The 15982-nt window shown below is 30.6% G+C and overlaps 2 protein-coding genes across 3 annotated transcripts in view; both read left to right on the top strand.

Annotated features, from left to right (window-relative positions):
- The window catches only part of LOC108734130 (MFS-type transporter SLC18B1), an 11390-nt gene extending 2644 nt beyond the window's left edge, over nucleotides 1–8746 (top strand). Inside the window, exons 2-10 of one of the 2 annotated variants that reach the window (XM_025978801.1) lie at nucleotides 1296–1512; nucleotides 1623–1696; nucleotides 5356–5503; nucleotides 5683–5751; nucleotides 5841–5931; nucleotides 5987–6126; nucleotides 7040–7233; nucleotides 7357–7452; nucleotides 8328–8746. In XM_025978801.1, coding sequence (XP_025834586.1) covers nucleotides 1296–1512; nucleotides 1623–1696; nucleotides 5356–5503; nucleotides 5683–5751; nucleotides 5841–5931; nucleotides 5987–6126; nucleotides 7040–7233; nucleotides 7357–7452; nucleotides 8328–8661 — 1363 coding nt within the window. In that variant the 3' untranslated portion in view covers nucleotides 8662–8746. Of the gene's footprint in view, nucleotides 1–1295; nucleotides 1513–1622; nucleotides 1697–2939; nucleotides 3394–3503; nucleotides 3578–5355; nucleotides 5504–5682; nucleotides 5752–5840; nucleotides 5932–5986; nucleotides 6127–7039; nucleotides 7234–7356; nucleotides 7453–8327 lie in introns of those variants that run through there. The other variant, XM_025978802.1, reaches the window with a different exon arrangement.
- Nucleotides 8747–10182: 1436 nt separating this feature from the next.
- LOC108734158 (MFS-type transporter SLC18B1-like) lies at nucleotides 10183–15441 on the top strand. The gene is made up of 13 exons (XM_018465586.2): nucleotides 10183–10396; nucleotides 11138–11346; nucleotides 11903–12134; nucleotides 12198–12271; nucleotides 12458–12605; nucleotides 12721–12789; nucleotides 13195–13285; nucleotides 13565–13704; nucleotides 13759–13952; nucleotides 14370–14465; nucleotides 14542–14710; nucleotides 15031–15237; nucleotides 15302–15441. The coding sequence occupies exons 2-13, from the start codon at nucleotides 11150–11152 to the stop codon at nucleotides 15380–15382; spliced, it is 1698 nt and encodes a 565-aa protein (XP_018321088.1). The 5' UTR covers nucleotides 10183–10396; nucleotides 11138–11149; the 3' UTR covers nucleotides 15383–15441.
- The last annotated feature ends 541 nt before the right edge of the window (nucleotides 15442–15982 follow it).

Raw genomic sequence — 15982 nt, 5'->3', positions numbered from 1 at the left:
AAGAAAACGTAAAACTTGGGAATTAAAATTTAATTTGTTTAATTAATTACACAAATATTCTACATATGGAAATAAACACAATGTCTTAAGGATTCCCTTTCTTCTCTTCCTGTTTTTCCTTCATCACATTGACAGCGATGAAGATTACTTCAAAGTCAGTGTATTGAATCCTTGAAGTTACATTATGCATGATTTTAAAATAATTTTTCGTGCTTTTTTGATAGATTCATCTGATATTGGAATTTACTCTGCGGACCAAGAGTTTTGCTGGAAATACGAGGATATTTAAAAAATTGGAAAATCATCTTTTACTTTTAGAAGACTTTGTTTTTTTGGAATTATGCATTCAAATAGTGGGGACCATAATAAAAACTAAATTAATATTGATTTGAAAAGTAATAGATTCATATTCGTATTTCATTTTCCTTCTTATATTTATTTTGAATTTCTTTTCAGAGTTTTTCATTCCCCCCTTTCCTGTACTTGGTCTTTATTTCCATAAACATTCTTGAATTATTTTGTGTAACTTTCACAAGATTGTAACACTCGATTTTTTAAAATTCAATAACAAGGTGATCCAAAGAAAAAAAATTCTAGTGTCTTTGTATTTCAAAATTATTGCAGGGGAATGTCGGTGAATAGTGTTTGTCGACTTAACTTTTCCCAACATAAAGGGGCATCAAAGATTACAGAAATTGAAGACTTTTTCTTCAAACTTAAACATCTAAAAAACGATTTTGACTAATTCAAGTATCACATTCATTTTGAAATAATTTCGAGATTTCTCACTAAAAACTTTTTATTTCAAAATTCGTTTCAGACACCATTTCAGTCCAACGATTGTCTTTCAAGGAGTGCTTTCTTTGTGATAAGAAATTACTCCTCGAGTGATAGCTTTCCTTAAAATTGTTACAGCTTGCTTTACTGTCTGTTTTTGACCATTCCAATTATCATTGCCAAAGTAGAAAAGTCTTTCAAAATTTGAAAATACATAATTAAATGTACCCTGAGGAATATTGACAAGAAAAATTGAGTCCTCTAGCTGTAATTTCGATAGACGATGCTGAAAAAGTTGATATTCAAAATTTGGCGACTGTATTCGCAAATGTAAAAGTTCGAAAGAAAAATTTATGAATATGTACGAATTACGAATATACCCCCGCCCCCTATCTCACATCTTACAATAGTAGAATCCTTAAACATTGAATAATTAGGCGATGGTATTGATCATGACTTTTATTCATACAAACAATTCAAATACTGAAGAATTACAACCCTTTTAAATCTTTTTTCAGGATAGACCCATCGAAAAGGAAGTTTACATTAAAACAGAAACTAGCTCTAGTATCATTATCAATTGTAGATTTTGTCAGTTATTGCTCAATGTCCATATTGGCCCCGTTTTTCCCCAAGGAAAGTAGTCAAAGGGGGATGTCAGAAACTGTCGCTGGCTTTGTTTTTAGTTTTTACGCCCTTGTCATATTCATATCTTCGCCGATTTTTGGAAAATTAGTAAGTGATTGATTCAGTTTTTTATACGTTATTAAATAAGTCTTATTCATATTGTTAAATTAAAAATTAGGTTTGGTATTGTTCGTTAGTATTATTTTCTTTTGTTTAAGGTTCCTAAATTTGGACTGAAGACAGTATTCATTGGAGGACTTCTGCTTTCTGGAGTGTGCAACATATTGTTCGGGTAAGTGTCCTCACTTCTACTGTAGAAAAATAAAAGTAGACTTTCCTTTGATAACTATGCCACATAAAAGAAAAGAATGTATCCCAAAGGACAATTCTTTACATTTTTATAAGAAATTATGTTGTCAGGTGCTAGGCTGTATGAGGTTGAACTGCAAAGGTTTTCTATTTGAAAACTTTTTCTTCAATATAAAACACGATTTTGACTTGATTTCTTTTACTTTTAATAGCAAACTTTTTATTTCAAAATTCGTTCATATTCATATTGAAAATCTATAGAAATTGACTAAGGATTATCGAAATTTATTATTGTTTTAAGTAAGTATCGAAGATTAAGGATAATTCAATCGTTTTAACGTGAAATGTATATTATTGGAGTTGAAAGTAAATTAATCTAACTTATAAATCCGCTGCATCACTAACAAGGAAAGATGCTGGAAAATCTTTGTTTTATTCTGACTTAATGTACAAAAGCAACGTTTTCATTTACGAGATAAAACCATATTTGTTTGACATTAGACTTAGTCTATGGGTCACTTACTTACATATGCTCGTGTATAAATTGAATGCGTGGTTGTTTTGATAATTCTTAGTAATCGATAAAATTTGTGTTAACCCTGAAGCTGAAAAATAAAATAGTGATGGTACAATATGTACTGATACAGTTAATAACGTTGATTTTAAATTAAACATTATTATACGATTTGATATTTGTTTACAAAAAATGTATATGAATACGTTTACTTATACTGATTTAAACTAGTTCTAAACTGGATACTAAAGGCGAATTTTATCATGTCAAATAGTTCAAATAAATTAACACAATTACAGACAGAGAATGCTATACATTTTCCAATTAAATTAGGATAAATATCTTCTATACAAATAAATCTGCCGTTGTGCTCACGTACAAGAATTACTGAAATGATTTTAGCTATTTTTTTTAGTTTTATTCCTTACCGCTTAGACGTTTGNATGCAACCTTTTTATTTCAAAATTCGTTTCAGACATCATTTCAGTCCAACGATTGTCTTTTAAGGAGTGCTTTCTTTGTGATAAGAAATTACTCCTCGAGTGATAGCTTTCCTGAAATTGTCACAGCTTGCTTTACTGTCTGTCTTTGACCATTCCAATTATCATTGCCAAAGTAGAAAAGTCTTTCAAAATTTGAAAATACATAATTAAATGTTCCCTGAGGAATATTGACAAAAAAAATTGAGTCCTCTAGCTGTAATTTCGATAGACGATGCTGAAAAAGTTGATATTCAAAATTTGGCGACTGTATTCGCAAATGTAAAAGTTCGAAAGAAAAATTTATGAATATGTACGAATTACGAATATACCCCCGCCCCCTATCTCACATCTTACAATAGTAGAATCCTTAAACATTGAATAATTAGGCGATGGTATTGATCATGACTTTTATTCATACAAACAATTCAAATACTGAAGAATTACAACCCTTTTAAATCTTTTTTCAGGATAGACCCATCGAAAAGGAAGTTTACATTAAAACAGAAACTAGCTCTAGTATCATTATCAATTGTAGATTTTGTCAGTTATTGCTCAATGTCCATATTGGCCCCGTTTTTCCCCAAGGAAAGTAGTCAAAGGGGGATGTCAGAAACTGTCGCTGGCTTTGTTTTTAGTTTTTACGCCCTTGTCATATTCATATCTTCGCCGATTTTTGGAAAATTAGTAAGTGATTGATTCAGTTTTTTATACGTTATTAAATAAGTCTTATTCATATTGTTAAATTAAAAATTAGGTTTGGTATTGTTCGTTAGTATTATTTTCTTTTGTTTAAGGTGCCTAAATTTGGACTGAAGACAGTATTCATTGGAGGACTTCTGCTTTCTGGAGTGTGCAACATATTGTTCGGGTAAGTGTCCTCACTTCTACTGTAGAAAAATAAAAGTAGACTTTCCTTTGATAACTATGCCACATAAAAGAAAAGAATGTATCCCAAAGGACAATTCTTTACATTTTTATAAGAAATTATGTTATCAGGTGCTAGGCTGTATGAGGTTGAACTAGAAAGGTTTTCTATTTGAAGACTTTTTCTTCAATATAAAACACGATTTTGACTTGATTTCTTTTACTTTTAATAGCAAACTTTTTATTTCAAAATTCGTTCATATTCATATTGAAAATCTATAGAAATTGACTAAGGATTAGCGAAATTTATTATTGTTTTAAGTAAGTATCAAAGATTAAGGATAACTCAATCGTTTTAACGTGAAATGTATATTATTGGATTTGAAAGTAAATTAATCTAACTTATAAATCCGCTGCATCACTAACAAGGAAAGATGCTGGAAAATCTTTGTTTTATTCTGACTTAATGTACAAAAGCAACGTTTTCATTTACGAGATAAAACCATATNCCGGTCTCGTAGAATTGGGGAGAGGGTCAAGCCCCGCAGTGCACATACGCTAGAGAGGGACGAAGTTTCTGCTTCTGCCTCAACGTAAAATTAACAAATATTTATGCAAGGTTAAAACAAGAATACCTACCTGACATATATTGTCTTGGACTAGCACATTCAGCCTTGGTCTTGTTCTTGCGAGATCGATTTTTGTTTTTGTGAAATTTTGACTTTGGTTATCGCTTTTATCAATGAGAAAATTGACTTTTAAACCAGCTGATTAGACATTTTTGCTTCAAGATATTGATTTATCGTCAATCAATTTATTATAGGTATTTGACCCTCTTTATAGCTAAAATATAAAAATAGCTGTAAATAATTAGAAAGATGTCCTAGCTCTCAATATCCGGTTGTTTGCAGACTTCAAAGTCCTTGGCAAAATAAAAGCCTGTTTATATATAAACAAATGTAAAATATTGACCCCCAAAGTCAGATAGCACAACTCAAAAAAAAGGCAAATAAAAATCACTCCCACGTGTGGGCATCTATTCTATTCAAGTGTTTATTGATTGATGACACGACACTAGCTGTTTTCTGAATGGAAAAAACATAGTATACAATTTTTTATACGTTATTTATCCGAAAAACAATTTCTAAAAGTCAATAACATAACCCAGAGTAAAGGTTATATTAAGATATTCTTTTAGTAAAACTCTAACAAAAATTCGATAACATAAAAAACATGATACAAAAACATTATAAATTAACAACCCCCTTAGAATTCCTAAAATTTAATTTCCGATTTATCTTACCAAATGCCCCTAAAAGCACAATTGTGAGTTAGTGTAACTGTTTAATTAAATGTGGATATCTCTTAAGCTATTTCTACATCTCCTCAAAAAACAATTAAAATAAAGAAAATTGCATTTCTTAAAATTAACAGGATTATTAAAACCCCATTCAACACCTACATATGTATTATACGTACTGTCAAACATTATCCGGTATCAACGCACTCACTATAAATATTTACAATCTCTTTTTTGGCATTGACCTTCATTGCAGTCATGCCCGTGACATTTTATTATTAATTACTCATTTGCATTTTAATTTGTGTCAATAAAAAAATAATATTTTTCATATTAAATTCCTCAAACAAAACCAAATACCTCAGCAAAAGTAAATACTAAAACAATTCACACTTTAAACAAAAATAAAAACTGATTTTCGTATATAAATAATAAAATAGTGACAGCGAATGTAAGTACTAACACAATTACTTTACTTCCAGATTAATACAGTATGTAGAAGACTCATTAACATTTACGATTTTATGCTTTGTGATCCGGGGAACGGAAGCTCTTGGAGCTGGAGCGTTTTCTGTTTCCGGCTATGTTGCAGTTGTAAACATTTTCCCTTATAATGCGGGTGCTGTAAGGGTGAGTTTTAAAATTCATTCGTGAAGTATCTTTTCGGCTCGAAGGACCACGGAAAATCAAATAGAAACTGTCAGATTGTACATAAATATTCAATACAAAATAGAAGTTTTTTATTTCAAAGATGAAACAGATTGATTAAAACTATAAAACAGCAACAATTAAATGAAAACACTTTTCAGGGTATTTTGGAAACGTTTGTTGGACTGGGGTTAAGTGTAGGACCAGCAATAGGTGGAGTTCTATTCGCGGTAAGTGGTTATTATACTTTCAAAAAAGTAGCAATAAGTTAATAAGTAGTTTTAATTATTCTATAATAATTTTGTCTTTTTCTAGAAAGGCTGGAGGTTTTGGACTGCCCTTTTATGTTGTCGGTAGCTTTACAATAGCAATGGTTCCGTTGAACCTGTGCTTGTTATCAACATCCAAAGGTTTGCAATTACCTTATAAGCCTTTAAAAAACAGTAATCACATCTTGTGTTGCAGAATATTCAAATGAAGAGAAGGAAGTATCTTTCCGAAACACATTAAAAATACCATCAGTATTAATCACTTGTTTTATAATCATTGTAGTTGCAATCACCTGGAGTTTTTTAGAGCCAACGTTGGAACCCCATCTTAGAAAAGTAAGAATTTAATGCAATGGTCACGTTTTATATTAGAACGAAAAATGACAAAATATTTTCGACTCTATTTATATCGCACTGACGAAAAAAAAAGAAAATAGGGCAATTGTCTTTTTTAACCATACAATATGTACATCCGTTGGTTGATAAAGTTGTTTATTCGCTACTTAGTAAATTATATCAGCGTGTCTCCTTTTCATATCCAACAATAAGTAATCGTCAGATCAAATTAAATGATCATTTATTTCTGTTATAATACTAATTAAATAAATTAGTAAAACGATCTTAACAAAAAACATCGGAAACTAATTAAAACAAAAACATCTGAATACAAGAATGATACAAAAATATTGACAAGAACGGCGTTATTAAATTCTTCACCAAATTTTAGGAGAGTTTTGTCATTTTACTTTTTTCTTTTCTTACTCTTGACCTAACCGGTTATTTTCAAGAGTTTTCTAAATGTAAACTTACTTAGAATCCACCTATATTCTAAAGTTAAACATTTTCTCTGCCTAAAATGTGTTAATCTTAACGTAATATTTGATGGTGTTAGTAGAATTGAACAGCATTTCTAACACTCCACCTATTTATGTTCTTTAATTCTTATCGTCACTGCTCCGCTATTTTGTCTCATTCTGTCAAACCAAACAAATAAAACTGTTTATTGTTAATTTTTGAATTTAAGCCTGTAATTTCTACTTTAATTAACTCGAATTTACTCGAAATATTGTTATAACTTTTACACAGATTACAATTAATCTTTTTGATCTTAGTACCAAATTAGTGTTGGTTTCATTGTGCTGATTCAAAATTTCCTAAAGTTAAATCATTGTCATTAATTATTTATGTTTTATTAACACTAAAGGGTGCCTTTCTGTATTAATTAGATATTTATTTGAAACTATTTCAGTTCTCACTGAGCCCAGAAAACGTTGGCTTGGTATTTTTACTTACTTCGGCTATGTATGGTATTTCTAGTCCATTTTTCGGTTGGATAACCGATAGCTTTAATTGTTATTGGTACTTGATGCCAACAGGGCTGCTCTTTTCAGGAATAAGCCTACTATTTTTAGGACCTTCGCCGATGTTCGTTTTTTTGGAAGAGTAAGACATTTTTATTGATTATTATAATCAACCAAACATTTCAACTTCACTAATTTCTTTTATCATACATTTATTCAAATAAAAAGTTAATTTTGTACTATTTTGGTTTATTTTAATGCTTAGTTCAGTATGGCTTAACATCGGAGCCGTGGCCGTACTCGGAATAGCTGTTGCAATGAGTCTAATGCCAACAATGCAAAGTTTATTGGACGGATGCGTGTAAGTAATGATCTGAATTCAAAAAATAGAGTAGTTATTGACCTTGAAATCTTTTAACAGTTCTTGTTAAAAATATACTACCTAGCACACAGTGTGCCAACGAAAGCGATAAGTTCTTACATAAAACAATTACATCCAACTAAAATAAAATTTCAAAAATTTATGTAGGTTTAGTCATTATTTAATTTTAGAAAATTATGAAAACAAATAAATCCTGATATACCTAATACAGCTCGCCACATACATAATCCTACAGATACTGTTAAAAAAGAAGACCACCTGATTATTTACGAAAATCTGCCGACATACTTGCCCATTTCTTTTTTTAATTCGACACGTAATTTTCAAGTATTTAACGATTAATGTAAATACTTATACAAAATACCCTCTACACCAGCGGTTTCTAAAAGGTATTCTTAGCGAATTGTCGTAGTAAACATGCAAGCAATACGGTATCGGAGGTTTTAAAAATAAAATTATTGTTGAGATGAATCAATTATTAAGGTTCTGCTCTGCACCGACACAAGAAGTTAAACCTGCTAATATTTTTTTTTTTGACATTACGCTACTAGTATACAAATACATAATGTCGAACAAAACACTGATGTATACTTGCTTCCGCCATGTTATTTAAGCTCCGCCCATCTGACAAATCTCAGTCGCCATCAACATCATCATTATAAGGCCTTCAACCCAAAGCAAAGACTGGCTGACATACACCTTCACTTCTTTGTATCTTGAACAAACGTATTTCGTCTATTGATTTCCATAAAGCCCAAAAAAGTGATTTCTTTTTGTTAAAAGCGACCCAACCCTGTGCTATTCTTTGATCTTGGTTTTTATTTTAAAAGCGATGTTTTTATTTTTGTTTTTAGGGAAGGAGGTCTTGGGGAAGGTTTGGCCACACAGAGTGTAGTGTCAGGTTTATGGGGGAGTGTGTACGCTTTTGGGGAAGTTCTTGGTCCAGTAAGTGGAGGAGCTTCCCTGCAACAATTCGGTTTCCCCATGACATCTACAATAGTGGCCATACTTAATGTGATATCGGCAATAATAGCATTCACATACTTCATGAGCAAAACCAATAACAGTGACGCTACCATTAAATATGGTATCAATGCTGACACACCCTGTACAGGAAATTACAAGGACCGCAACTGTGAAGAAGCAGTCAGTAACGACATTATTCGGCAACAACAAATGAATTGTTAAAAAAAGTAATATTAATAATAATAACATATTGAACAGATACTTGTGACTATTTTTATTAACGCAAATATATTTTTTTGTAATACTTCTTTTGTGTTTTATTGTTTGCTTATTGATAAAATCCATCTTACGCAGTTATCTATTATTTGGTTTATTGATAATTAGGTATTTCTAATTGACTGAATAAATAAAAAAAGTCGTTAAGTACTTCATTTATTCCTTATTGTACTTGCAGCAAAATAATTGTCAATCATAATAATCTTTTAAGATTCCATATGAATTCACCCCTCTTTGTCGGTCTATTTGTAGGGGCCACTTTTACTAGGAAACGTTTAACGTGAAAACTTAATATTTAGTTATAAGTTGTATTTATCCAAATATCCAATTATAGTAATTGAATTTTCCCCTTTGACCATCATTAGAGGATTATCAGTCCATATCGAGAGCGAATCTTCACACTTCCCGGAAACTACAACATCCCCCATTTCTATCTATATAAGAATTTAATTAAGGTTTTTCTCTCTCTCTTTGCCCCCCTATCTGCTTCTAATATGCTTCAAAAAAGCCCTTCACGTCTCAAAGGGTGTCCTACAATTATATCTCTCCCTTTCCAACCTTTTTTATCCACGGTAGCTTCATCATCATGTTAAAAAGAATTTGTCCATTGATTCAAAGTGTTTCGTAACAAGACATTCTCATTTGCGATAAATATATGCATAATTCGTCAGCATCAACTTTTGAAGCTTAATTTATTAAATTATTTAGTACATTAGTTATTAAAATAAATATTCAAATATTATATATAAAAGAAATTATGAGTGCTGTCAGCACAAGGCAAAGTAGCATTACGTAGTTAGTATCAGCAATTTCTTATGCTGTAGTGTACGATGTGTTGCATACCTATTTACAAACAATTCCTTTAAATTTAATTTTTCAAACAATTTTTAACACAAAGAAAATGATTAAACAAATTTTTCACTTGCATTCGAAGTAATGGTGTTAACAGTTTCAAGCTCACAGTGGCTGATAGAGGGGAAGAAGAACAAACAAAAAAACCTTGTTACATGAAAAATTCTTTGCCTAATGAAGTTTGAACAAATATTTAAAGATGTTGATAAAGCAATAAGACTTTAATTTTTACATATAATGCTGTATTCTGTGTATGTTCACGATAATACTAAAAGAAATGATCCACAAGTCTGCCGCATCCTAAAATTTTTGGTAGTCAAGTCTCCTACAATTCTCTAACATTTTTTTTTAATTCTGCTATATTTTTAAATACTACTCCATTTAGTTATAAAACTATATTAATATAAAATGCAACACATTTATCACAATTAGTGTAAGTAATAGGAAAATTTTTACAAATAATCGTGTACCTTTGTACATAAACAAAGTAAAGGGCAGAGGAATTGGAGTACAGATTATAGATCTTTAATTAAATTTTCCATGCGCCTATTGATTACATATTTGTATGTAATTAATCGATGTTGTGTTTCTCGTACATTGTGTAAATCTTATACGACTTCATCCAGTCTAAAACACACTTCGTAATACAAAACACGTAAAGGTCACTGTGATACGTACTTTGATAAAACCGCAGTACACATTGAAACTAAACAATTTTATTTCATTAAAATCTGCGTAATAATTTTATCAAATAATTACGATAATTGCATCTACGTTTAATGTTATTGTTATTATTTTTTATTGCAGTGAAGTGCATAATTCTGAACAGGTATGTATGTCATATTGATAATAAACCACCTTCAACTTATTGCTTTTTTTATAAAAATAAATATGTATAGGCACCATTCAGCCACATTTTTTAATGCAATTAGTTATATACAAAAGGTCCTTAAAAAATAGCTTACTTTAATTTTTCGTTTTAGTATTTAAAACAAAATATAAATTAGTTGTAAATATGTAAATCATTAAATTACTTGCTTGTACATGTTACATAAAATTACATCATAAACTGTGTTTAATGTTATTTAATTAATTATTTAACAATATTCTTTTTGTACTTCTAACATATAAAAAACACATTTTACATAGTAACGTTCGCAAACAAGGAGGAGGAGTATTGTTTAACGTAATAACATGTGACAAAGGGGAGGGAGGTTCAAGGAAGCGTTACGTTTGCAGTTATCAATTTTATTTTAATTTTTTCTTATCTTATTAGTTTTCCATTTGATTTTTTCGTTCTATTAGTATTTATACCTTATTAATCGCTATCATATGGAAGGAGGGTGCCTGGCTTTTGAGACTTAACATATATGTTAATGAGTTGCAGAAAACGTGACGCAGCCTGATCTGGGGGGGTGAGGGGCACAAAATGACGAAATTTTGGCCAACGTATTTAATAAACGGCTTCTAACCCTATAGGATTTGATTTTAATTTTATTTGATACCTTATTAATATCCATGAATTTGTTATAAGAATTAATCTTTTAAATTAATTTTTGTTTACATGTAGTTAAATTAGAAAATGCCGCACGAGGAGTTATCTAAAAGTGAATTAAATTCAGAGGCAGTAGCTTTAGAGCAAAAATGTGAACCAGAATGTTGGTGTTTGAATTCCACCAATATTAGAACTGCTCATATTGCTAGAAGTAAATCATTGAGTCATATAAATGACACATACACAACAGGAGAGATAAGGAGAATCCAGGAAAGGCTGCTAAGGCAAGTAAAAGTTCATACTACAATTCAAATAAACAACAATGAAAGTCATGTGATTCAAAATGATTTTCACGCATGAAAAATAGATAGTATATATAAATTGTAATAATTTAAGTGTATGCAAAGGATTTATAAAAAGATTTACTAATTAAAATATGATAATTTAATCTTCTTAACTAGTAGCCTATTTTTCGCGACTAATCTTTCCTTCAATTCTGTATGAAAGTCTATTTGTTTTAACCTATTATTAAGCTTTTTCAAAAGTTGATCCAGAATTTTTTAAATTATTATATTTGATCATCTCGCTCTTTTTGCATAATAAATGTTGAATTCTCTCCAATATTCAGTTCAAAAAAGATGAGATGTCGGGAAAAACTACCCATTTTCACAATTTTTTTAATGTTGATCATCAAAAATTTTCTTTATAATATTATTTTTATTAAAGGTTTCTTACACTATATCTTAATGTTATGTTGTTCCATTATGAATATAAAGTCCTGCATCTTATATTTTAACAAAAGTGTAGTACCTACTTGAATTAATTTTTTTATTTTTTTAGAACTAACTCTCAAATCCACAGATCTGTATTGAAAAATTTTAGTTCAACTCAGAAAGTAACATTGATTTCCTTATCGTTCGTAAATTTTATGAGTTTCTGTTCAATGTCTATAATGGCTCCTTTCTTTCCAAAAGAGGCAGCAGAGAAAGGACTCTCCGATACACTTTCAGGATTCGTTTTTAGTTTCTATGCACTGGTTATGTTTCTTACATCGCCTTTGTTTGGAAAAATTGTAAGAACCAGCAACATTTAAATTTTTTTTTCAAAATAGGTACCTTTATTTTTCTTTTTGTAGATTCCAAGAGTTGGGGCCAAGTTTCTATTTATCTCAGGAATTTTTGTAGCTGGAACTTGTAATATTCTTTTTGGGTAATAACAAATTATAATTATTATTATCTTGTATTTAATATTTAAAGCAATGTGAATGCTTAATTCAATTTTTTTTTTTGAAAATATTATTATAATCCAAACCTAAGTTCTATTTTCATTTTGCTTCTAATTAAATCAAAAAATACGTTTTTGGAAAGTGGATTAATAAAAAGAACACTTGTTTAGCGCACTCGAATATGTTCATGATTACACTTCTTTCGTGGGACTGTGCTTCACAATTCGGGGATTTGAAGCTTTGGGAGCAAGTGCATTCTCCACAGCCACCCATGTATTTGTAATACGCTGTTTTCCCGAATATATTAGCACCGTTTTGGTAAGTTTATTCACCATATTCTAGATTTTGACTTTGCCCCTCTTTAGTCTTAAACAATTGAAGTATTGTATTGGTAGTGGGCAGCTAATTAATTTGCAACGATTCTATTTTTCAGGGAATCTTAGAAACATTTGTTGGATTAGGAATGAGTGTAGGACCTGCTTTCGGTGGATTTCTGTACTCGGTATGTTACATATATTTATTACAGATAGTTCTTTTTTAAAGCTATTTGGCAAACTCGCACAAAATTCATATTTTTTTCAAATTTCAATCGAAAATCCTTAAATGGTTTAAACAACATTTTATATTTTTGCAAGTAAAAAGTTGTAAAAGTATGTAATTATATTACACACTTTATATAAGTAGATAATGTTTCGTCACTTTTTGACTTTTATAGAGTTTCAGAAATTACAACATTTACTTGTAAAATTAATTTTGTAACTTCAGAAGAAAATATGTAAAGCAGATAACAAAATTTGTAGAAATTACAAGTGATTTTATTTTAGTTTCTACAATAAATTTCCGCCAAATGAAAGTAAATTCAATTAATTTAATCTTTTTTTGCAATTCAATAAAAACTTTTAGGCAGCTCGGTGGATTCGAGATGCCTTTTTTTGTTTTAGGGGTTGCCATGATTGCTGTAATACCATTGAACTTCTTTTTACTTCCCCCTAGCCAAGGTAATTAAAAGAAAAACACCTACTACTGTTTTTACACTATTTTTAAAATTTTGTCTAAAATTTAGTAATACAGAAAGGGTTTTATTTGATTTTAAGTGGCATTTTAAGGTACTTTGATGAGTCCTTTTTGCCCTTATATTGACTTAGATTAAACTAAGGAAAAGAAGAAAAACTTACCAAAACTTGTTTTGTAAATATGAGCGAAAATTATTAACAGCTTAATGTTATGGATCTTGTAGCACGACAATAATACAATTTTACTATTCCTTTAACTTCTAGATTTAATCCTTAATCCGAAAAAAGAATCAATGTGGAAACTATTAAAAGCGCCCTCTGTTATACTGACGTGTTGTGTTGTGGTTGTTGTTTCCAGTACATGGGGCTTTTTGGATCCCACTTTGGAACCCCATTTACGCCAAGTGTGTATATATTTTTAATAATTTCCCGAAAATGCATCTTCTATAATCTTTCAGTTTAATTTACAACCAGAAAAGGTGGGACTGATTTTCCTAATGTTTTCCAGCATTTACGCTATATTTAGTCCCATATGGGGATGGCTGTGTGATCGATTTCAAGATCACTGGTCTATGATGGTATGGGGTCTGATCCTGAATACGATATCGTTGCTATGTGTAGGACCTTGTCCCTTTCTTCCTTTTTTGGAAAGGTAACAATCTCACTACACCCCTAGCAGTAGGTAACAATTCTTTGAAAGGGGTATGAAGACAAATAACAGATGCTTTCAGATCTTTTTGATGAATTTATTTTAAATTAATTGTAATCCGATTTTGCATATTATCAAATACAAAAATTTTGCACAAGGTTTTAAGGACCTACAACATAAAGTAGATTATCCACGACGCCTATAAGACTGAAGCCGAAATGAACGTATGTTAGTCTTTAATATCTACTACCGAAAAACTGAATTTGGTTGACTGATCAACGTGATTTTACCGGACGTAATACTTCCGATCCGTTCCGGATTATTCTGCTTTAGTCACTCTCCCAACCGGTCTCAGTCTGATCGGCATCGTGGACAACCAGCCTAAGTTAACTCTGTACATGTTCTTTTTTTAATTTTCAGTTCTATTTGGTTGAATCTGCTTGCCCTTTCTGGAATGGGAATTTCGGTCGCGTTAGCCCTGCTTCCAACATTTCAATGCGTTCTAAAAGGGGCCTTGTACGTAATATATAATACTCTTACTATTTCTTTTTGTAATTATGCAAAACCATTATCTGTTTTCTTATTATTTTAGAGCTTCCGGGTTTAGTGAATCTTTAGCAACTTACAGCATTGTGGCAGGAATTTGGTCAAGTGTTTATTCATTGGGTGAAGTCGTGGGGCCCTCAGTGGGTGGAATACTACTGCAGTATTATGGATTCCCTACAGCTGCAACTGTCATGGCAGCCATGACCTTTTTAGTGGTAAATTTCTGTTACAAGTTGTTATATTTAATTGTTTTTTATTATAAATTATTTAAATTGGTTTTTTAAAGAAATATCTTATTTTTTTGCAATATGGAGTAGCAGCAGTTTTGAAAATGATGTTGCGTAAAATTTTATTATTAGCCTTCATTAGACACTCATAATGATCACATTTTCAGAAACGTCTTTTCAAATATGATATCTGTAATTTCCAATTGGTATTTTTGATTGTCTTGTCCCAATTTTTTTTTAAAATTTAGACAAATGTTTAATATTGTCATATAATGTCTGCAGACGTATGAATCAGTTCATAATTTCAGTTAATACCAACGTTAATATTTTGTGGTTGCCAAAATGGTCGTAATAAAAATAACGAAAATTTATCGGACAGCGGAATTAGCGCTTCATGGAGATCCGAAGACTCTGAACAAAGTCCTTTACTGGAGTCTACATCGGATGCGAATCACAGATTATATGTTCAAGAAAAGGTGAACAGTTACGAACAGAGTAGAAAAATGGACTACATGGTAAGTCCTGTTCTAAAACCCTTAAATGCTTAATTGTGATTGAGACAAATCAATTTATTTCTAGATTGGCGATTTAGATCCTGACCAGCCCACTGATTTCAGAGGAACGGTAACTGTTACCTCGAAAGGAGCATGTGAAGCATAAAATTGTATTATACACATGTAGATATATTTTTTATTTGTGTCCATGTGTACTTTTTAATATAAAAATATATATTACTTTTCTATCCTTGAATCTCATCCCTACAACCTTAACTATTTTATTTTCTTCCCACATACAATATTATCGAAAGGTTTTTCTGGATCTGCAAATCCTATGAATACGCTCTTTCACACCATGTACAAAATTAAAAAAAGAATTTCCATTTTTCCTTTAAAGTGAAGGTAAAGAAGAACATTGAAAACAAAAAAATAATAATTGGAGTCCTTCATTTTTTAAGCAACGATACTTTAACAAAGAGTGCTTAGAAATTAGTTTTGACAATCGCCTGTAGGTAGCGTCTATTTAATACCAGTATGGCTGTCATCCAAGGTGCTAGGCAATTCTTAGGTAAGAAATATAAAATGTTAAGGTAAAGGTGATTGCTAGGGACCGTTTAATAACTGAAATTTTATTTATATATATTGTTTTTCACGGTGTATATACAAGTTGTTCGGCAATTATCTTATTAGGCGGTATTTTGATCCCTTTTTTTAATGTTATACTAGTTTTTGGACGTGTTTCAACATTTTTCATCCCAATAAT

This window comes from Agrilus planipennis, unplaced genomic scaffold (assembly GCF_000699045.2).
Source record: "Agrilus planipennis isolate EAB-ADULT unplaced genomic scaffold, Apla_2.0 scaffold63, whole genome shotgun sequence".
NCBI lineage: Eukaryota > Metazoa > Arthropoda > Insecta > Coleoptera > Buprestidae > Agrilus > Agrilus planipennis.
This window is presented reverse-complemented; position numbering and strand designations above follow the sequence as displayed.